The sequence below is a fragment of the Sinocyclocheilus grahami genome, unplaced genomic scaffold (genome assembly GCF_001515645.1).
Source record: "Sinocyclocheilus grahami isolate Dianchi unplaced genomic scaffold, SAMN03320097.WGS_v1.1 scaffold205.1, whole genome shotgun sequence".
Classification (NCBI taxonomy): Eukaryota; Metazoa; Chordata; class Actinopteri; order Cypriniformes; family Cyprinidae; genus Sinocyclocheilus; species Sinocyclocheilus grahami.
Genome location: NW_015505384.1, coordinates 770,264 through 794,555, shown reverse-complemented (window position 1 = coordinate 794,555; position 24,292 = coordinate 770,264). Strand labels below are relative to the sequence as shown.

At 35.5% G+C, this 24,292-nt stretch overlaps 2 protein-coding genes across 5 annotated transcripts; one reads left to right on the top strand and one right to left on the bottom strand.

Annotated features, from left to right (window-relative positions):
* Positions 1-460: 460 nt before the first annotated feature.
* Positions 461-16,285, bottom strand: LOC107595605 (tRNA (cytosine(34)-C(5))-methyltransferase-like). The gene is made up of 17 exons (XM_016286070.1): positions 15,929-16,285; positions 15,569-15,726; positions 12,967-13,071; positions 12,736-12,841; positions 12,575-12,646; positions 12,357-12,441; positions 12,063-12,255; positions 8,117-8,191; positions 7,479-7,609; positions 6,755-6,828; positions 6,301-6,431; positions 5,970-6,066; positions 5,604-5,812; positions 4,317-4,409; positions 3,723-3,858; positions 1,498-1,578; positions 461-767 (listed from the first exon to the last, which is right to left on the bottom strand). Exons 1-17 carry the CDS (start codon positions 16,010-16,012, stop codon positions 603-605), a joined length of 1,995 nt encoding a protein of 664 aa, XP_016141556.1. The 5' UTR covers positions 16,013-16,285; the 3' UTR covers positions 461-602.
* A 297-nt stretch (positions 16,286-16,582) lies between these two features.
* On the top strand, positions 16,583-23,377 carry LOC107595623 (3-oxo-5-alpha-steroid 4-dehydrogenase 1-like). 4 transcript variants are annotated; one of them, XM_016286096.1, is made up of 6 exons: positions 16,583-16,981; positions 18,468-18,634; positions 19,589-19,690; positions 21,132-21,282; positions 21,894-21,967; positions 22,892-23,377. In XM_016286096.1, the coding sequence occupies exons 1-5, from the start codon at positions 16,671-16,673 to the stop codon at positions 21,958-21,960; spliced, it is 798 nt and encodes a 265-aa protein (XP_016141582.1). In that variant the 5' UTR covers positions 16,583-16,670; the 3' UTR covers positions 21,961-21,967; positions 22,892-23,377. The 4 variants fall into 4 exon arrangements, with proteins under 4 accessions (XP_016141582.1, XP_016141580.1, XP_016141581.1 ...); XM_016286094.1 differs by having other exon boundaries at positions 22,776-23,377; XM_016286095.1 differs by lacking the exon at positions 22,892-23,377 and adding an exon at positions 22,330-22,372.
* Positions 23,378-24,292: the final 915 nt, after the last annotated feature.

The following is a 24,292-nucleotide window of genomic DNA, read 5'->3' as shown; positions in this document are numbered from 1 at the left end:
TTATTGTATATATAAAATACAAATGTCTTTATACAGTATGTGCAGATATATACATAGAGAGTGTATCCCACACACACACACGTATTACTTTAACTCTCTGCACAACTATGTATACATTGGATTGATTTGAATAACTTTTATGTACTTGAATTGTGCATCAAACACTAGGCGTATACAAGTAGCAGATCAGGACTTGGTATTGGCAGATGACTCGGAACCTGATCGGGACATCCCTAATACGCACATGTAATTTATTTATAACCTACGTTTTATAATATACATTATTAAATTTGCACATGTAATCTTTTTTTGTAAATATTTTATTAATTTTATAAAATTATACAATATACAACTAGTGCATGTGATTTTTTTAAATAATGTTTATTATAATAAAGTAATACTTTTTCTATAATGTGCATGCATGTTTTTTAAGTTTACATTAAAAAACATATTAAAATTGTATATTTCTAATTTGTGCGTGTATGATAGCAGTGATCTCTTGAAGGTTCATTCACCTTTTTACCATTTAAAACGGCAAAATCGACCTAATAATTTTAACATGGCTAAGAGTTCAAATAATTCATATACTAAAACAAGTGGCATCAGCAGGACTCTGAACGGCACTGACCAAGTTTCTTGGCCTGATTGTGAGCATCATCTCCAAGTTTCCTGAGGAAGGGGTTCTCCTGCGTGAGGAGCACCTTCACGTCCTCCACGCAGATGTTGATGATTCGGGCTCTGATGTATGGACACAGCGTGTAAATACCCTGGAGAAAGACAGCAGCATAGAGTCAAGGACTCGATCTCCTCTTTCACACACACAAACAAACAAAAACACACACAAAGCCTTTCCTGCTCAGAAAGAAGCATGTAACCTAAGGATGATTAATGCATTTTCTTTCCCATTAATTCAGCCTTGGAAAGCAGCAGACATATTTTAATCCATTTCTTCATCTATGGGAAGAATAAATACACATACAAAAACAGATCTTCCTCTAGTTAAAAATCAATATACTGTAGTGGAAAATGGTAATGGAAGTTCCCTCTAGAGCAGACAGGAAGGCAAACTGAGGTTATTAACGGCACATTGAGATGAACTTGTTTCCCTATAGACCACTAAACCTAGTTTTTGAGCAAAAAAACATCTGAGACAACTGAGATATCGGAGTGTTGCTTTAATAATAGACTGATTACTGCAGTACAACTTAATATCCAAAGCCTTTCTGGTTAAAATTGCATGTGAAAAACAACCCATTATATCTTGCAGATGTATCTCTGGGATTAGACTGCTGCTTTTCAACTTGAAAAAGATTTTTAAATGACGAAAATGCATCTACACAACACTACATTTATTCTAGAAGTGAGTATCCAGTATTAATTTAGATCTCAATATTTTCAAAATTTTGGTTGTACGTACGCAAATACACAAGTGATTCAAACTACTACTACATAAAACATTATTAACACCAAACTCCGTTTTGTTTTACACACACCCACCTCCTGAGCCAGTCTGAAAGCACAACCGAACTGTTCTCCATCAGTATTTCTGGACCAGACCTTCACGCCTGTGTTTATAACCTGCAGAAAGGTTAACAGCATTTTGCTACTTCATTATTATTATTTAAATTTGGTAACACTTTTACATTAAGTTAATGTTAGGTAATGAATTAACTAACACTAACTACCACTGAACAATGGACCCTTTTCACATTTCTGGGTTTCTCAGCAGCGGAAGTCGTCATAGTTGGGTTAACTTGAATAGCAGTGAATGGGAGAGTACCACAAATATATTTTTTGCATTCCCATTTGCTCAAATAGCAAAAGAAAAACTCCACAATAGTGTTTTCATGACTTTCAATAAAAGGAAAAAAATAGAGAGAGACTGATAACGACAGTCAGAAGAGAGAATGTTGTTAAATTGACCATCCCGCCCATAGACGCTGCATTAGAAACACCCTCGCATCAGCGTTAACTGCTTTTTTGTAATTTGATGCAAAGGTGATCTAATACAAATAATAGTGTTATAAATGTAGATACATTTAAAAAAAAATACAAATATGAAAAACTTTCGAGGATTTACGATGCTGATGACCTTGTCTTGACCGGTCTTGTGAAAAGGGTCCATACATTTGAAACAGTACTTATTGATCTCGGTTGTAAACATTATTGAATAAAAATACAGTTATTTATTGTTACTACATGTTAGCTCAGGTCCATTAAGTAACAATAATAGCTTTTGATTTTAATAACACATTAGTAAATGCTGAAATTAACATTAAGATTAATAAATGTTTTAGAAATATTTTTCATTGTTATTTCAAGTCAATTAATGCAGTTAGCTAATGTTAACAAATGGAACCTTATTGTATTTTTTTATTCTATTGCATAATATTTTATAATAAAATTCATTATATTTTATCATTACAATCATTACTATTATTATTAGCAGCATCAGTAGTAGTAATAATTTCTTATAATTACAGAAATGTTCTTATTTTGTTATATTAGAAGTAAATATTACTACTAATACATTAGTTATAACTATTATTACTTAGTACTAAATAATAATAATTTCGAGACGCTCATCACTAAACAGAGCTCTAATAGATGTCAGTGACTTATCCTGCTTCCAAACAGTCTTTAAATGAAGCAGCAGGCTCTGGGAAACCAAGAACCCAACCGACCGCCCGTCTGTCGCAGCAAAGCCCGTCTCGTTCTTTGGCAGAAAGAGAGAGAAACACCCTGTGTGTGGTCCACCGACTGACATATTGTGGTTTAATACATTTCCAAGTGATAAGTGCGTATTTAATCTGAGCTCTGTATGAAATAACACATAATATATAAAAATATAAAGAAAAGAAAAAAAAAAACAAGAATGCAAAGCCCCTACATAAAATAACACATAGTTCATTTAATTTCATTTATTAATATCAAATATTTAACATCTTGATAACAGAAATTAATTCAATATAAATACATTTAATTAAATGTGTATTAAATGTTTAATAATAGTTATAATTTTATATACATGCGATTTTAATATGCATTTTTATTAAATATTTAAATATAATAATAATAATAATGTTATATATATATATATATAAAACAGTTACTAATAGTAAGAACGAATAATATAGCAATACTATATTAATATAATAGTATAGTAATACAGTTTTATATATATATATATATATATATATATATAAAATTGGTACTACTACAAATTATAATGATCATTAGTATCAGTAATTAAAATTATAACATTCAATTAAATAATGTAAAAATTGTGTAGTAATAATAATAAATTTTTATCTTTAATAAAATTAATGAAGTAAATATAATTAAACCTATAAAGTTTATTATAGAGAATTGTAAGTAAATACAAATAAACAAATAAATAAAAGTTATAATAGTTCTGGATCACTACCCAAATAACATTTCAGCATGTTAATTGCTCAGAACAAATAATACAACAAAGGACGGGGTGTGTAAGTGTTTACAGTGTGTTTCTTTGCTGTAACGTAACTCCAGTGATGTCTGTTTACATTATCAGCAGATGGTTGTTTCATACTTGATGAATGTGAAGGCACTAGAGCACAGATAGAGTTGAGATCATTGCGAGGCTGCTGTCCCCATCTGCCTGTCCGCCATCCTCAATCACTGCTAGCACTGATGAAGGGCCATCAGAGTGAGTGAGTGTGTGAGTGAGTGCGTGCTCTTGCCTTCATTCTCTCGCTGTTGTTGAGCAGAACATTGCGGAGCTCTTTGGATACCATGTACAGTTGCCTCTTCTTTCCTTCATGGGTTCGAGTCAATACGTTCAGCTTGGGGAAACCTGGAGACAGGTCGTAGAAAGCTCTGCAGCAGACAAAGAAATATCACAGCATAAAATAAATGATGGTTAGACAGAAGGAAAAAAAACGCACATATGCGCACAGCGCTGAACACGCTGCGACATATGGAGCAGAGGCGTTGTCTCCAACAAGTCAAAATGGCGGGTTGCCAGCACTGTGGCACTGTGCATCTGTGTGAGAAAATAAATAACATTCATCACAAACAAAAGACGGAGTCACAGTGACTGAATGATAACGATCATATCATCCGTTCATCTGATTGGTCACATAGGATGTATAGCGTAAGAACAGATAAATGCTCATATTTTTTTTACACAAAGGCTCCAGCCCACTCAGAGTGTATACATTCAGCCGTGACAAACACAGTGTTTCAGACAAAAAAACCCACACAAGATATGAATGAGTGTTCGTAAAAACAGTGTTTGTATTGAGCAGCAAGGCTTTGAGAGAAGAGGCACTCACTGGATGGAAGGGAAGATAGGGTCATCCTCTGTCAGAAACACAAACGGATCCTCTTTGAAGCCAAAGAGTTTCATCTTCTTTGGAGGAGGGGGGCTGGAACAGACAGAGCACTTCATGTCAATGTGGAGCACAGTAACTGAAGAAAAACTGCAATAAAACACCCCGTCCAGCAGGGCGCACTGAAATCAGCAGCACAAGTAACACCTGAAAGCCAATATGTTCAGAATGGAAATCTGTCTTACTGAATTCTTAATGAATACTGCACAGTTGTTGCACGTCTACTATTATGCCTAACTAGTATGTGAAACAACAGATCACGCTAAAATAAAAGGTTCAAACGGTCACCACATAACCACACTAGTATAACGCCTGTTCAACCCTTAAAACAGATTGAGTTGCGACCCGCGACCCAAAGCAATGTCATGTTTTTCTTACAAATAGTGCTGTTATTTTCCAAGTAAACGGCCATTTAAGAGCAATTCAAGTAGCATCCAGAAGGAAATATTATTTTGCACTGAATATTGTGCTTGAATGTCTAATTTTTAACAGTCAGATAAATATTAAAAAAAGAAACGTTTAAATGTTATAAACAGAATTATTAATAATACTATTGTTAAGCTTTTTAAAATAGTAATAACAAACACAACAAAACTAATTAATGATAATCAATGTATGTTACACAATAATAATAATAATAATAATAATAATAGCAATAAATAACTTATTTTATTAGAATAATTAAAAACAATCAATATAGCTATTAATAGTAATAACCGTTTTAATAACAATAATAAATAGTAAACAACAGTTTAATAACTATTCTAATATTAATAAAATAACTATAATGATAATACATGTATTGTTATATAATAAAATAACTTAAATAATAATAATAATTTCATGTTAACAAGATGCTGTTAACAGGACTGTGTTTGCAATGTGTTGACCAAACGTCCTCATTCGTATTGGCCACCCTAAAAATGCTTCTGACTTTGTCATACTATTGATTTATTTTAATATTTGATAATATTTTATTATTGTACATAACCTTGCTAATTAAATGATTTAAAATCAATAAAGATATAACAGAAATAACAGATCTACTGATTTATGAAATGGATTATTAAACCCGTGTGTTATAGGCTTTATCATTTAATTTACAGTCATCATACAAAAATTTCTTCATTGGTGCATCTCAAAATCCACAACACAGAGAGAACAAAAGCAGCAGAGAAATCAATAGGGTGACTGCTGCACCCACATATACACCTGGCTGAAGACACTCACCCACAGACATTATCTTTCTTGACCTCTAAAAGGTCAGGAGTATCTGGAACAGACGGGTTTCCCTCTGCAGGAGTCTCGCCCTCCACTGCTTCCACAGGGGCATCAGCGGACGAGCCGTCTGCTGGTGGGACGTCAGCGGGAGACTCCCCCATCTGCAGCTCCTCTGCAGGAGCCGCCTCACTGGAGGAGGTCACATCCTTATAACGAAGCTACAGACAAAGAGAGGACAGAGAGAGTACACATGCCAGCAAGAAAACGGGTTTGTTAGTTAAAACAACAAAAAGATACCATAAATGTACTCTTATACAACTTCAATGCTCTGTTTGCATATATTATATTACATTATAGGTCTGGGTTTTCTAATACCTTTGGGTAACGGCGGTTCCATGGCATGGGCGCCTTCTTCACCAACACAGCCACAAAAAACCCGCCAGTGTTCTGGTGATGGGGCAATATTCTCATACTGAAAACACAAGTCAAATATACCACAATGACTATAGATCAGTGTAAATTGGGTTCAAACACCCAGCGACAGTTTACTCAACGTTAGTATTGCTCCACTTTAACTGTGGTTATGTACTACCATCTGGTGGAGACTTCTGATACAACACACTAAAGCCCTAACAAGCACGTACACAAACAGTTTAAAGCGTTTTGTTGCGTTACAGACAGATATTTATGATCAAAACTAACTCACCATCTCTCCAGCTTCATATTGGCCAGCTTCTCTGGGTCTGTTGGTGGAAACATGGTGGGTCTGATCTGAGTGTGTCGACTTGTCGGCACCTCTGACCAGTCAGAGTACCACTGACCCTCTTTGGTCATTACCTTCAATTAAAAGAGCAGAGAGCTAGATTAGAGATGACACCAGAGTACAAGATCTGATTACGTTCAAGGTTAAGGGGCTGTACATGAGTGTAGGCATGTTATTTTAATAACCAAGATATCGTGGATCAGCAAAAGAGCTTTACTGTGGGCCTCGCTCCAGTGAGGACTTCGGTTACTTAATAGTCTAATGCTCTCGCTGCAGTTAATGAAGGGAAATGACAGAACTGCGCTAACGACATAAACCAGAGCAAACATGACATTCATAAGCAGAAACAGTATGGAATGAAATTGATGTCAGAGAGTGGAGGCTAACGCTCCATTACCTTCCAAGATGCAATTCCAGGCATATATTTGAGTCCTGGGAGATCTGGAGAGGCATCAGCTAACTCTAAAGCACCTGAGAAATAAACAAGAGTGAAGAAACAACCACAGGAGAGTGAGATCAGAAAATGAAGGAGTGTGACAAATGACAAGACAAATATGTCCAGCTTACTGCTTGAAAATATAATGTTTGATTGAAATATTGTATTTACCACAGGTTTTGTAATATAATTAATATATCATTTTATATTAACGGAGACACATAACACAAACCAATGGGCTGAAACTTGTAAAGGGTCAAATGTAAGGGTAAATCTCAGAAACAGGGTTATCATCATTATCTAAACTATAAAAAATATATACATGTTATCTAAATGATTAGTTTAACTTGAAGTACTACATTAACAAACTAAAGAATAAAAATAGCTATAATTGTTTTTATGAATTTATTATATGACAAAAACACAAAATTACTAAAACTTCAATATTAAAGTTAACAATTTATAAACGCATGTTAATGATACCAAAATAACACTGCTCAGAAAACTACACACATTATTTTTAATGCAGATTTAAAATAATTTAATCATAAAACTATAGTGATAAAATCAAACAATAAAATCAAATAAACAGAAAAGGTCCGCAAAATATATTTTTCTCTTTTGATCTTTGAATGAAATGGGCAGAAATGTCTATGGGCCAGAATCCAGAGGACAGCAGACATACCTTCACTCTTCTCCAGCAGAGCAGCGATGACGGCTTCATCCTCGATGGGGTTCAGAGAGCAGGTGGAGTACACCATCCTGCCCCCTACTGCCAGCTGCTCCACACCTCGTACTGCGATCCTGATCTGCAGCCTGACAGACAATGAGACACACACTGAGCATAACAAACTGCTCTGTTCTGCAACCTGAGAATGGACCAATGCTGACAGCACAACCTAAAGAATACAACATTGCATTTCAGTAAAGAGGAACAGAAAACACATCACTGCTAATTCACTGCCGCTGCCAAAATGCTTAAGCTCCAGACACAATGATCTTCACCAATCAAGACTTGCAGGTTTACCTGAGAGCATGAAGACACAACAAGTATCTAAACATTTCTGGAGGATCATGCGACACTGAAGACTGGAGTAATGACATATTCAAAGATATACTTAATATGAATTTTGAATTACAGATATTACTGTTGTTGCATCTCTCATAATGGATATAGAAGATTAATATTCCACATACTGGTAGAATGGATTTTGGCAAATCCAGGTATTCCATGCCCTCAGAATGTTTGCATACTGTTCACAACACACAAAATGCACACCCTAAAAATAGCAATATTACACTATTATTCTGGACTGGTCTTACCCGTGGAGCTGCAGGCTGTTGCTGGTTGTCCATTTTTTCCACACATCAATGTTTTTCCTCATTGTTCCATCTCCACTGTAGAGAAAAAGGTTCTGATTTTATTGTTCGCCATTTATTTGTAACACCACTTTAGATCATTTCATGTGAGATACTGAGCACATAAATGTATTTCTCTTAAATGTACTTGCCCTGATTTGAGCCGTTTTATCTTATTTCCTGGGAAATTTGTCTTTTTTTATATTATTTTGTCATCTTTATTTGTTTTAAAAAGTTAAAAATGGTCCTTAACCCTGATTGGCATGGCGATAAAATTCTATCACATTATTATAACAGTTATAAAGTTTTGGCCTTTTTTTTTGTTGTTGTTGGATTGGGCGGGTTTTTGAGTGTTTTTGGGCTGGGAATTATTCACCTGATCTGGCACTGCCGTCAAAGAAACTCTTCTCATGCAGGAGATCCGCTTACGTGTGTGTGTGTCTATGTGGAGGCCCACAGTTTCTCAAGAGCAGAGGGAATATTACTGTATGTATTCGTTTTCTGTTTCAGGTATGATTCTGTATGTCCATCGGTTTACATTGTAATGACGCTTGAAAGCCACGAATCGGATTTTAAACTAAAAAGACAGAAAACAGACATTTTCTCATGCTGAGAGATAAACAGATGTATGCGTTTAAGAAAATATTATATATGGTGTTAAAAATAAATAAATGACACAGCGGATGAGAAGAGTTCCTATAAAGTAACATATCAATAAATGTTTGGTTTTAATGTTTTTTATTGTGTGGTAACCATTTTATAAAAGCAATTAGGTAGATTTATTTTATATAATGTATAGTTATTTTATTGCTCACATATACTTGGTATAGGATTAGGTTTGGTTTAGGGTTAGTTGCATGCAATTATGCATAATTTACTGTTATTACTACGCTAAGCACATGTAACACTAAGACACTATACAATAAAGGGCTATCAAGACTTATGATATTATTATTATTATTAGTGATTCTTCACCATACAAAGATTAAAGATGGTGGTATCATCACATTTATTTCCTTCAAGCAATTTTAAGCTGGACTGTATTAACGTTCAGGAGAGTTTCCTGTGGTCTTATGAGATAATATGCTATTAGGGTTAGTTGCATGCAATTATGCATAATTTACTGTTATTACTATGCTAAGCACATGTAACACTAAGACACTATACAATAAAGGGCTATCAAGACGTATATTATTATAATTAGTGATTCTTCACCATACAAAGATTAAAGATGGTGGTATCATCACATTTATTTCCTTCAAGCAATTTTAAGCTGGACTGTATTAACGTTCAGGAGAGTTTCCTGTGGTCTTATGAGATCATATGCTATTTTTTTAAATCAATTACATCAGTGTTTGGTTAACAAGGCAGCCAATTTTGAATCAAATAAAAGTGCTATTCAGGAATGAACTCTTGAAGTTAGGAAACTACAATCTTACGCAGGCAAAAAGGCAAGCCATAATTACATCTTTAAAGTCAACTTCAAATCATTTCATCGACGGAGAGAAATGTTTAGACCGCAAAACCAGGCTGACCACATTGTGTGTGTGTAAGATGTTTGGCCTGCTGGTATGGAGCAGATGTGTTGTGCTTGGCACCTGATTCTGCTGCAGGCCCAGTATAGACTCCACCAACTATAAACCCTGCTATATGATGTTACATGCTGGGAAGAGATTCACTGCTCGACCCAAAACACAGAGATCTGGCATGTGTGCGCGCCTCTATAATTGTGATCCTATAGTCACTGTGGTCATAATCACAACTTCATTTCTGTGCACATAAAAACCGGGTTCCTGCTGTTTGACAACACACATACACACACAGTGGCTCTTATGTCAAACAGCAGAAAATAAATCTACAGTTTGAATGGTTTTTAATAATCCACATTCAAAGTACCTAGACTGACGTCTTTGCAGCTTATTTTGGCCTATAACCACTAGAAGAGACCGGCAGCAGATGACATTTTAAGCAACCAATAATCACATAAAAACCAGACTATAAGGTTGAAGCTTCTGGGACAGAATTGAATGTTTTTTCCTGAAAGATTTGGCAGGTAGAAAGACACTACAGATGCTGAAACAAATTGGAAGCCAAACAAACCCATTTTATGTATACTAAAATCAGCTCTCGGTTTTATTCTTAAACGGTTGAGTCAGACTTATTTTTCTGTATGGCATCTATGGCTCAGACCATCACCTTCAACTTTGCCAAAAAAAAAATATTTTTTAAGTTGGGTTGTATGGATTTGTGCAGTGTTATTTATATGCCATTATAGTATTTTAATATTTTGAATATTATAGTATATTTGAAGTTTTTATTTTTATATTATCAGTTTTCATTTCATTTAAGTTTTGGTAAATTTGATATATGCTTTTTTCATTTTTATTGGTTTTTCTTAATTTTTATTTAGCTTTAATTGTATTTTCATTTCAGTTTTAGTAATTTTCATGATCACGATTTCTGCTTAAAGGGATAGTTGATGAAAATGAAAATGTGATGTTTATCTGCTTACCTCAAGGGCATCCAAGAAGTAGGTGACTTAGTTTCTTCAGTAGAACACAAACGGAGATTTTTAACTCAAACAATTGCAGTCTGTCAGTCTTATGATGGAGGTGAATGGGAATCACTGCCACCTATCTCTCAAATGGACCATTGACACTATCTACAATCTCAATTAGGTGACTTAGTTTCTTCAGTAGAACACAAACGGAGATTTTTAACTCAAACAATTGCAGTCTGTCAGTCTTATGATGGAGGTGAATGGGAATCACTGCCACCTATCTCTCAAATGGACCATTGACACTTTCTACAATCTCAATTAGGAGTGTCAATGGTCCATTTGAGAGATGGGTGGCGGTAATGCACTTATAAGTCTGCGATCTGCCATAAAGCAAGACGACAAGTCACGCGCCGGCTGTCGAGGACGCACTCTGGACAGATCAGACATCGCAGTGCATCAGATGTAAAATTATAAATACTGTTCAGTTTCTTGCACAGCCCGATCGTTTTGTGTCTTCACACATCAATGTATCGTCACGAGCCGCAGGGATTAATTTGGCTTTGTTTGTGTATGTTTTTTTGACTCTCAAAGCCGTGATTCCTATTCACTTCCATTATATGACTGACAGACTGCAACGGTTCGAGCTAAAAATCTTCGTTTGTGTTCTACTGAAGCAACAAAGTCACCTACATCTTGGATGCCCTTGGGGGTAAGCAGATAAACATCAAATTTTCATTTTGGGGTGAACTATGCCTTTAAGCATAATCATTAGCGATATTTGCCTGCTGGTTATTTATCTTGAAGTTGTTTCACTTTAGTTTGTCATTTGCATTATCTTGCATTGATAACAAGCCTCCACAACCTTTCATGGATCTGGTTGCCAGATGTCAAGAGCTTAAAATCCGCCAAACAGAGTTTTTCTCTTAAATTGACACATTTTCTGCCCTGTGGTTTACTTAATCTTCCCAACCAGGTAAACCACACACTCATCTCTCCCTACACTACAGATAAAGCGCTGATGAGCTGAAAACACTGGCAAAGTTTGGCATTCTCCATTCTGCTCAAATAAAAGTGTAATACAGCCAGTCTGTTGCTTGCTGTGACTAAATATGCTAGCAAACCATGCAAGTTGACTTTCTCTTGATTTATACTTGTAAAAGTGCAATAATTCTGATGAAGCGTATACATTTTTTTGTTTTGTTTTACAATAACAGTGATAAGTATTTTTAAGCAAATTAATCATGATTAACTAACAGTGCAACCATTATCATGCAGCCCAAATTACTTATTTTATTTCAGTTACTTGGCAAAGGCAACATTTCTAATCTAACACTTTGATTGAAAAACTAGAACTTGCTTATGGAGGTCAATAAAAACAAATCAAGTAACGTCTCAAGTAGAGACCCTCACCTGCAGGGTACATCACACAGGATCCGGTCATAAAACAGGACGTCCTTCTTCCCGTCCTGATCAAAGTGCAGACGTGGAATGCTAGAGGCGTCATGGTTGACCACCATAATACATGGACTGTTCAATCTCTTGGCCTGGTGGACCAGCAGGTAACAGCGCTTGTTATCCACATCATTGGCAATTACAAAACCCTCTGAAAACACAGAAAAGACGGAGGACAACTATGAGATATGATCATCTTAAATCTGTATTGGATAAATTATGCAAAGCCCATACTAATGAGTATCAGTATACCAGGGAAAGGCACATCCATGTCAGAGTGAAGCATCTCGATTAGTTGAGCAGTCTTTGATCCTGGAGCTGCACACATGTCCAGAATCTAGTCATACAAGCCAGAAAGATCGAGATGAGACCTCACAATTATAAAGATTCTCGCAGTGCAGAAAACACCCAGAGGAAAAACCTTCAGCTGGTATCAATGAAAACTCATGATGGTGTTATTGAAGATGTACCTTATGTTGAGGCTCAATTTTCAGTAGAAGAGGAGGAATCATACTGACGGCTTCCTGTCTGCTAATATTTCCCTGATAGAGGAAACAGGATTAAAAGAAAGGTTGATCAAAAACGATATTTGCATTTATTAAAAAGCCAATGAAGTTCCACAGATATTTACCGATTCCGTTTCGCTGACCAAGAACTGGTGGAATTTCTCCAGGAGTGGAGATTTGCGCAGAATCTTTCTGCTCAGATTAGTGTGCCATGCCAGTTCATCAGGATACCTGTAAGAGCATGGTGAGATGGTGAAATAGCACGCCTGGAGTACCATGCTCTACAGATGTCCAAGGACATTTCAAATTAATTTACAAGTAAAACACATAAGCAGTTAGTTTTTTATCCATCTTACCAACTTAAGGGCTGAGGAGCCTCAATCTTCTGCCCATCCACCTCAAGATCTTGAACCTCTTTGAAGTATTTCTCTTTAAGAGTATGGAGGATTTCTTTGGCATGACTGATTACAGGGATTGAGAAAGGGACAAATCAAAAACGTAAAATTGTAGGGGTGTAACAATATATTACATCACAACATATTGCAACACAAAAATGCAACAATATGTTCATGGATGGTTGTGTATAGTTCATCATTTTATACTTTCAGGTTCAATTTGAGTAGTTTTGATGTGCTTTTGTCATTTTTTTATATTTCCATTTAGCTTTACTTTATTTTTATTTGAGTTTTAGTAACTGTAGTACTTCAACTTATTTTATTTCAGTTTCTTCCCAAAACAAAATTTTTAGTTTTTGTTTTACTTTATTCATCTAATGTTTTGATAACAAAACTAGAACATTTTAATGGAGGTCAATAAAAACAACTTCAGTTGCGTCTCTGGATCCAAGCATATAAATGAACAGTACTTTTGTCATATGTCTTATACAGTGCACAGCATAAATGAGTACACCCCCTCTAAAACTTAAATTAAGCAATTACTCTTTACTTAGAAGACATGTTCGGGTTCTTTGGAGATGTAATGTTCCAACAAGCCTGCTTGATCAATTACCAAAGAAGAATACCAAAATTATTCAGCAAAATAAGATTTTCTTATCAAAGTGATAAAATGTTGTGTTGCAAAAATGAGTACACCCTCCTGAAAGTTACTAAATAAAACAAAAAAACAAAAAGTGTATAGGTTCAAGGCTATTTTTGATCAACAGTTAAGTATATTGAACCAAAACTTTTAAAGACAAGTAATTCCCTGACAATTAAAAGTGTTATATAGCCCACTGAATCATACTCCGACTTAATGCTGGCAGCAGTGGAACCACTCGGGAGAGAACTGCCAGGTGACTTGTTTCTTAGCATAAAAGAGGACAATGGTAAAAGAGGAATACCAAATTGTTTTAAGTGTGAAAATATAGCAGAAGTAGCACCAACATTCAAAAACAACGGACTTGTGATAAGCTCCTGAAATACTCAGGTCTTCACTTTAAGTTTTCATTTAGTGATGAGTGAGTTTTTGCTAGAAAAAGAGCAGGAGAAATAACATGCAAGTGTCTCAGAGCCGGCAAAAGCTGTGAAAAGAGTGACACTTTATCTCACAGAGTAAGATGCAGCCTGCAGAAGTGACATGCATGGTTGTTGTCACCACTACCGACTGTAGCCAAACCAAAATAAACTCATTTAACCTCTTCCACGGCCCATATTTACAATATAGAGACTTCTGGGAATCCATACTCTGGTCTCAAGAGACCAAGTCAATCATTTCAGATCCAAAAGCATCCAAAATGTGCTGGTGTTGCCAGAGGAGTGTTGCTAGAGGAGGAGTACAGAGAGAAGTGCCTGGTTCCCACAGTGGCATTCAGTGGTAGTAAAGGTCTTCTATAGGGATGTATGAGTGCTGAAGGAGTGAGGGAGTTGTGCTTTATCAATGCTGGCATGAATTCACACACTACTGTGTGATGTAACACAAAAACCTGAAACTGAAGATGCTACCCTCTTCTTATTCCCTGCATTATTGGGCTTTTTTTTTAACATGACAATGAAGATATTCATTCTCCCAAGGTGAAAATCCTTCAGTGGACATGTATTTCACTCAATCTTAACACTCTCGAGCTGCTGTAGAAACGATCTGAGCAACACTCACCATTAAAGACCAGGGCATTTAAGGAGGTCGTCCTCCAGGAGTTAAACAGCACAGATGTGAAAATTTGTCATGAACTTGTACACTCAGTGTCAAGAAGTCTCAGAGCAGTGTACTTAAGAGTTCTGGAGGACATAAGTTCTAGATTATACTACATTTTCTGAATTAAATCTAGGGTGTACTCATTTCTGCAATCCCTCATTTAAACAAAATTGGCTAATTTACTTATCTTACAGAACATATTGGCATATATTTTGTTGGTTTTTATTAAGTATGTTTAATATGCTTCAATTGTGCCATCTTTCCATGAATTATATTAAGAAAATACATCTTTTATATTTATTCAGAGGGGGGTGTACTCATTTATGCTGTGCACTGTATAATTAATCATTTAAACAAAGCCAAGACGGAGTTTTATACTAGAGTATGATATCGTGAGATCAGTATCGTGCATCAGACAGAATTGTGACATTAGTGTATTGTCCTCTAAACCAGGGGTCCTCAACTCTGGACCTCGAGATCCACTTTCCAGCACTTTCCAACCTGGACTAAACACACCTACCTGCAACTTTCTGGTAATATTGACCTTGATGAGCTTGTTCAGGTGTGTTTGATTAGGGTTGGAGCTGAACTCTGCAGGACAGTGGATCTCAAGGTCTAGAGTTGAGGACCGCTGCTCTAAACTATCCATGAAAGCGGTCAAGAAATATGGCTTCATCTATGGCCTGACAGCAGCGTGGCTGATGGTCGGTAGTAAATCATAAGATTCTGAGAGCAGTAAATAAGGTAACTAATATATTTTAACCACTGAAGTCATAATTCAAACAGTGTGGCAATCAAATCACTGTTTGTCATTCAACACCAGGTCACCTCTTGTATCCAGTGATGCGGATTGTAGCTGGCAGTGGCTCCCTCATGGCCTCCATGAACTCCTCAAACTCTCCCTCGGGAACAATCTTCAGCTCCGTGTAGTAATGCTCAAAGAGTTTGTTTTCCTTGATGATCTCGGAGTATCCAGCTCCCCAGCCCTGCCAAAAAAACCCATGTGAGTGACTATTCCCACCTACCTACATGCCATTTACCATGAGATTACACTGAAACCTTTGTTAGTATACATAGACAATCACAATGATATGAACTACATGATAAGTGCATTCACTGTGCAACATAAACTATATTCAGAAATGAATCTGCAGAAAAGTGAGAAGCTAGAGCAGCTAGCAAACTCACAGCGTCATCTCTGCTTCTTTTCCCCTCAGCTCTTCCATCTCTGTTCTGCTGAGCTCTTTGTCTGTTTCGGTTTTTCCTGCCCATGTTGGACACGCATATAACTCTGGATATAAACCTGCGTTGCGTTTTGACTGAGTGCCTGAAGAACTGCTGCTTTCTGCACTTCTCCGCTCCTGCTGAACTCACGTGTTCGGGACGCTATCCAAACAAGCGCACATTCGACTGAAGGACCCCTTCCGCGGTGTCCGCATTATTGCCTGACGTGCGTTTCATTTTCTACCTTTAAACCTTTGACCGCCAGTCGTAATAAATGTATTGCCAGAAGAATAAAACGCAACGTACAATGGTACAACTATAAAAAATAACGCAAATAAAAATAGGCGAAATTATATTAAATATGAGGTTTCACCGTGGATGCTGTTCTGTATATTTAATTCTGTATTTCACTACGTTTTTGTAAAATATGAAATTTGGCAAGAGATAAATAAACAACAAAACATTCTCTTTGTAGAGACTCATACGAGTCGCTCATCTTTTATCTATTGGTTAGAATTGAATAACTTGCATATATTAAGGCGTGTTTTGGCAGAAGCCCCGCCCACCGCCTTTCTTGATTGGCGAAACCCATGCTGTGATGGGCGGTTCTTTTGGTTTTCTCCACGGTGTCAGTTTGTGTTGTGGACGAGTCACAAAATATTACTCCAACCTTTCTTCTACTGAAGTAGTATTTCGATTAGCAATTATGGACGCTCTTCTGAAGACGTTATTTTCCTCGGAGGAGCAAGAGCTGTATGTTTTGGACTGCTTGGCGTACTTGATGATGGTTATGGCATTCATCACTTTTGTCACTTTGCTTTTTGAGCACGTGCCCTATGGCAGATATGCATCCAGCAGGTATGGGTTCCCTGTGAATGTCAAAGTCGCCTGGTTTGTTCAGGAGCTGCCGGCTTTTCTGGTGCCTTTGAGTTTGGTGCTGTGGTGTCCATGTGCGAAGATAATGCACCTGCCCAACCAATCACTTCTGCTCATGTTCTTGTGCCATTATGTGCAAAGGTAGGATTTTTCCTTGTTATACAACATACATAAATATGTATATATATGTATGGACATGCGTGAGTAAATAACTTCATTTTTCCTTGCAAGTGGTTATTTTATACACTATATATATATATATATACACTGCCATTCAAACGTTTGGGATCAGGAAGATTAGTCATGTTTTTTTTCAAGTGTCTTCTGCTCATCAAGGCTGCATTTATTTGATCAGAAATACAGAAAAAAACAGCAATGTTGTGAAATATTATTCCAATTTAAAATACATTTCATTATACTTTAAAACGTAATTTATTCCTGTGATCAAAGCTGAATTTTCAGCATCATTACTGCAGTCTTCAGTGTCACATGATCCTTCAGAAATCTGTCTAATATGCTGATTTATTATCAGTGCTGGAACTGTTTTTGCTGCTTGGTATTTTTTGGGAACCTGTGATACTTTTTTCGGGATCCTTTGATGAATAAAAAGTTAAAGAGAACAGCATTAAGTCAAAATAGAAATCTTTTGTAACATTATAAACTACCATTCAAAAGTTTGGGGTCATTATTATTATTATTATTATTGCTTTTATTCAGCAAGGATGTGTTCAATTGATTAAAAAAGATAGTGATAATAAAGACTTATATTTTTAGAAAAGGTTTCTATTTTAAATAAATGATGTTCTTTTTAACTTTATTCTTCAAATAATCCTGAAAAAAGTATCACAGTTCCAAAAAAATATTAAGCAGCACAACTGTTTCCAACATTGATAATAAATCAGCATATTATACTGATTTCTGAAGGATCATGTGACACTGAAGACTGGAGTAATGATGCTGAACATTCATCTTTACATCACTGAAATAAATTATTTTTTGGGAACCTGTGATACTTTTTTCGGGATCCTTTGATGAATAAAAAGTTAAAGAGAACAGCATTAAGTCAAAATAGAAATCTTTTGTAACATTATAAACTACCATTCAAAAGTTTGGGGTCATTATTATTATTATTATTATTGCTTTTATTCAGCAAGGATGTGTTCAATTGATTAAAAAAGATAGTGATAATAAAGACTTATATTTTTAGAAAAGGTTTCTATTTTAAATAAATGATGTTCTTTTTAACTTTATTCTTCAAATAATCCTGAAAAAAGTATCACAGTTCCAAAAAAATATTAAGCAGCACAACTGTTTCCAACATTGATAATAAATCAGCATATTATACTGATTTCTGAAGGATCATGTGACACTGAAGACTGAGTAGTTATGCTGAACATTCATCTTTACATCACTGAAATAAATGACATTTTAAAGTTTATTAAAAAAGAAAACCATTATTTTAAACGGTAATCACAATATTACTGTTTTCTGTATTTTTGGTCAAATAAATGCAGCCATGATGAGCAGAAGAGACTCCTTTAAAACACATAAAAAAATCTCACTGATCCCAAACTTTTGAACAGCAGTGTGTATTTTTAACATGAACTGAAGCATGTATTTCTCACAGGTCCCTCATCTTCCCGTTTTTAATTCGAGGAGGGAAATCCACACCATTCATCTCGTTTGTCCTGGCCTTTGTCTTCTGCATCTATAATGGGTACCTGCAGGCTAGATACCTGAGTCACTATGCAGATTACCCACCTGGTTGGGTTACGCATCCCTGTTTCATCATAGGTAGGCACTAGTGAGTACATATTCAGTGTATAAATGTCATTTCCATCATTGTTGCGTATTCCCTTTCATATCAGATAGAATCTAGTGTTCGTTTCTATAATTGTTTAAGAGCTGATGCTGGAATTCATCCATCACCACCAGGGCACCATCAGCACATGACAGAACACAATGCATTCGCTCTACTGGTCAAGGAAGAGACATAAAAAATGACTTGTCAGGATTCTTGTTACTCTCACATTCCAGATCATTTCTCTAGACCTTACAGTCGGTCACCTGACTTATTACTGTAACGTTGACCACTGCAGGGTAGAGATATTGGTCATCTCTCTGACCTCTAGCTGACCTTTCATGGTTGACCGAACATTAGACATTCCCAGTATTCATCTGCAGACCTTTATACTAATCATTTTGTTACAGTATAATTGAAATATATCATCTTGACGCAACCGTATTAGCATTTATATCGATCTCCATAGTATGCATTGTACTTTTTTTTATGTTTATATATTAATACTCCGCAAGGACGCATTAAATTGATATAAAATGACAGTTAAAACAATTATGATGTTACAAAAGATTTTCTATTTCAAATAAATGCTGTTCTTTTGAAGTTTGTATTCATCAAAAAAAATCCAGAAAAAAAATGTATCACAGCTTTCACAAAAATATTAAGCAGCACAACTGTTTTCAATGTTGATAATAAAAATAAAAGGTTTTCGAGCCGCAGATGATTTCTGAAGGATCATGTGACACTGAAGACTGGAGTGATGATGCTGGAAATTCAGCTTTACATCACAGGAATAAATTACATTTGAAAATATATTCACATAGAAAACATTTAATTTAAATTGTAATACATTTTAGTAATATTTTACAATATTACTATTTTTACGGTATTTTGCCTCGGTGAGCATAAGATCTTTCTTTCTTATTCTGAATGATGCTTTTTTTCAGGGTCTTGTATGTGGTTCCTGGGATGGATCATTAATATTCACTCTGACCATATTCTCAGGAACCTCCGTAAGCCTGCAGAGACAGGCTATAAGATACCTAGAGGTAAGACAACGATTATCAGGCTGACAGCTCCATTTATGAACTGGAAATGTGTTAGAGTGGGAAGTGTGGCCTAAAATCTTATATTGAAATGGACTAAAATGTTGGTGTGCAGCATGTTTACCAACAATCACAACATTTTGAGTGACCGCATCATGCATTTTTACATTTTAGAAACAGGCTTTTGATTTTATCACAATATATGAATATTCTAAATTCAAAAATTTGAATTTGGTACCGATATACATACGTGTTCAAGAGTATTCAGAACAGAATACAAATCATTTGAACCATAGCACATGACGCTCAGTGCTGTCAACTCAAATGGGTGGTCAGTGCTAAGACCATCCTTCAATCTGTTCTCCCTTGAATCTGGCTTCGCCTCTGAAAGAAAATAAAAATAGATGCCCTTTCTGTTCCTGACTCATTGCCTCCGCAACTTGTCAGGACCACCCTGCTCCAGAGATGCTAATAGTTTGTGACATCCACTTCTATCTCTTTTCCCATACAGTCAGTGTCCATGCAGGATGCAAATGCAGTCATCTCTTACGTCACATGATTTTTTTCTTTTTTTTTTTTTTTAAAGGAAAAGTTTCAAAGCTGTCTCACATCACAGCTTCACAGGGTATTATCAAAAAAAAAATCACAATATGCACAGTGCAGATTAATGTGAGTCTGTTGATAGATTACATTGTTTAGCCAAAACGGTATGTCAAAGTTGTTTTAAAGGGGTCATATGATGCTATTTTAAAGATCATTATTTTGTGTATTTCTCTTCTAGGTTCAAAAAACTGTCGTCCATAAAATGCGTTGCACAAATTCGAACATCTGGGTTGTGCTGTTCTGTTGTAAATAAATCTTAACTAATGATTCCTAATTGCATCTACTTCTGGAAGGCCAAATAAAGTGCTTTTGCTTTCGCACAGAAACACCCAGCGTCTCCCTGACATGGCTGCATCAACACTACTGTTCCTGAAACCACGCCTTCTTTATTTGCGTGCACATTTGGGCGACATTATGCTAATATTTCCACATAGTGACGTAGATATGTGGGGGCATGTTAGAACGAGGCATTTTAGGTAGGCGTGGTTGACTCTTAACTGTTATAAAGAATATCTCTTTGGATTTGAGACTTTAGTCTTTGCAACTTTACAGATCTTCTTTATGCACCAATAGCTTGTAACACTCCAAAGAGAAAGCAAAACTTGAAATCGCATCATATGACCCCTTTAAGATCCAAAGGCTTGTTCCGTTTTATTTGATGCATAAGTGATGACTGACATGATGAATCAGACATGTTTTTTCTGACATATTTAAGTTCTAGTCAGATGGTTTCACACTTAATAAGTCTCATGTGATGCAATGTCTCTGCTTTGAAACAAATTTGAAATGATTTCTTATTGCTTTGTTCAAATGTCTCTTCATAATTATTTTCTGTTCGTAGGGGGCATGTTTGAGTATGTATCGGGAGCAAACTACTTTGGGGAGATTGTGGAATGGGCTGGATTTGCTCTGGCTGGTCACTCGATCCATAGTGCAGCTTTTGCTCTCTTCACTTTAATTGTGCTGTCCAGCAGAGGAATGGCCCACCACAAGTAAGACATTACCGTATGAAACAATGCATTCTTGCCCAATGTGATTGCACTTTTGTATGCTTTCAATTCTCATGTGTGAGTCATAATTAATTCAAGAATCTTATGAAACAATAATTCTAATATAAACAAGTGAGAAAAAGAATATGAAGCCTGTTTTAGGACAGTTTACATTGTGACATTTACATTTTCCCCACAAATTCTCACTGCTGTAATAATTCTGGATTTTTAAAGATTTTTTGTTGTTGTTTTTTGAACTTTTGAATTAAAAGTATATAGACGTATATTTAAAAAACAAAAACTAATAAAAATGACAAAAGCACAACAAAATTACTGAAATTAAACTAAAAACAAAATATAAAAATAAAAGCTAATGCAAAATATTATTCCAGAATATAATATTATCTCAGTGATACTAAAATAACACTGATTTCAACAACTATATAAATATTTAACCCCTTAAATAATTATTTAATTTATACAAGTTTTACTTTTAAATATTTTTTTTTCTTCTTCTTTTTAGAGTGAAAGATGACTTGGCATGTTCTTGACTGATTTACCCATAAATATTTTAGTTGTATGATGATCAGTATCTGTGTCATTTCATTTTACAGGTGGTATCTCACAAAATTTGAAAACTATCCAAAATCAAGGAAAGCTTTAATACCGCTTGTGCTCTGATCATGTGGTAAGCCCAGCCTCCACACTCCCACAGAAACAATATTATCATCTTGATCCCATTATGATCAGTGTTGGGGGTAAAACGTTACAAGTAACGCAAGTTACGTAATCAGATTACTTTTTTCAAGTAACTAGTAAAGTAACGCATTACTTTTTAATTTACAAGAGAATATCTGAGTTACTTTTTCAAATAAGTAACGCAAGTTACTTTTTTTTTTCCAATTTATTGATTGACAGCTCTCCTGTCCCCAGTAACGCAATATTGTAACGCATTACTTTTAAGAGTAACTTTCCCCAACACTGATTATGATTGCACAACAAATATTTGTATGAATATAAAATATATCTCTGTTAATTCATATTTTATAGTTTTCAAGGGAAGTGCTATCAACATGTACAGCGACTGGGAAGACACAAATTACTCTAGACGAACATTTGTGTCTTGTTTTTTATTGCTGAAGTGTGTTGAAATGTCTTCTTCTGCATTCTACTGTACGGACGTACATTTACATTTCCTTCCGCCTGAGGCTTATTCATTTCACTTTTGGTGTGAAAAGGCTTTTATATTTGCCAAAAATAGAACTTTTTTTATTTTAAAAACAAACAAGCAAGCCCTGTCCAGATTTAAAAAGTAACGTAACGCATTACTTTCCATAAAAAGTAACTAAGTAACATAATTAGTTACTTTTTTTATGGAGTAACGCAATATTGTAACGCATTACTTTTAAAAGTAACTTTCCCCAACACTGATTATGATTGCACAACAAATATTTGTATGAATATAAAATATATTTCTGTTAATTCATATTTTATAGTTTTCAAGGGAAGTGCTATCAACATGTACAGCGACTGGGAAGAAATGCATTGAGCACTACACAATAACAATAACTCAATTCTACAAGACAAATCATTTATTTATATTATACAACAGCATGCACATTTATGAAGTGCAAAAACAGCATTACTATGAGAGATCATACAGTGTCTCAGAGGAGATGAGATACACATGGCAGACAGCTGCTGCTATAATCCAGACGTTCCCTATTAACCATCTCTTCTTCAAGACCGTAACAATGTGTCAGCAAAATATGGACTTTCTGATCGTGCTGGATACAAGGCTATCCGAGTCAAACACATGATTTATCTGTTGAAGAGTGAGAACTTTTATCCATGTACTGCAAGTGTGACAGCAGAACCATTAATCATGTTATACACACATCTGATCCAAAATGTTCAGCCCTTCATGGCGAATTTGCCATGCTGTCAGTTTGGACTGAAAAAAATCAAGATATTCCTGGTTATTAAAAGGCTCTGCTGTTCATGATAAAATGTGAAATAAAATGTGTTTAAATGTTACGAAAGGAGATTTCAATTTAAAATTCGTATTATGTTTACTGATGTATGCGTCAATCTTTAACCCCCACTGCTTAGAAGGTTTAAGAAATTAAATTGGATGAATTTCAACAGGGGCACATTGTGTAAATTATGTTGTCATAGCAGTGAATGGATTTATTATTGGATGTCATCATTTGACATTTCCATAAAGCCTCAGGTTGATTCCTTCTTAACAAATGCACAACTAAATGCACTTTCCCCCTGACGTTTACCAAGATCTTTCAGTCAACAGATGGCAGGGATGATATGCAGTAGGGTCAGTGCATGAAGCTGTCAAAATGAAGTATTAAGATCAATAACCAGAAGTATCCCAAGAGCGAGTGCTGCTCTCAAAGAAAAAGAACTGCATACCTTGCCTTAAAAGGACAGCTATAGTTATTTGTGTGTCAAATTTGTTTTGTTTTGCTTTTATACTTCATTGTAAGATACATACTGTATGTAGAGATCATGCACGTCATGGTGGTATTATCATAATACTGTCTTTTCTACATTCAGTGTACAACAACATAGTCACAATTTCAACTCAATCCAAATAGCTACAGCTTTTTTTGAATATAAGTTATGTTTGTAACGTCATCATATACCATCGCTGACATGTTTTGACATGCAGCAGGTGGGCTCTCATAATACCTTCAGGCGTAATGTATGAAGTATGGCAAGAGTTATGTGTTGTATGTCAGCAGTGAAAGTGGTTGAGTTCATTTACTCTGGAATGTGGAAGGTCATATGAATTGCTTATAAACATCCCGTTGTCTGTAGTTTAATACTATAATTTTTTTAATTCAGTTTCCATGTTTTTATTAGTTCTGCGCGCGCGTGTGTGTGTGTATATACCTGTTTTTCTATTCTGGTGGGGACTTAAACCTGAATACACACAGACTCATGGGGACTCATGTCCTAAATTGAGGTCCCCATGGGTAACCAAGCTAATAAATCA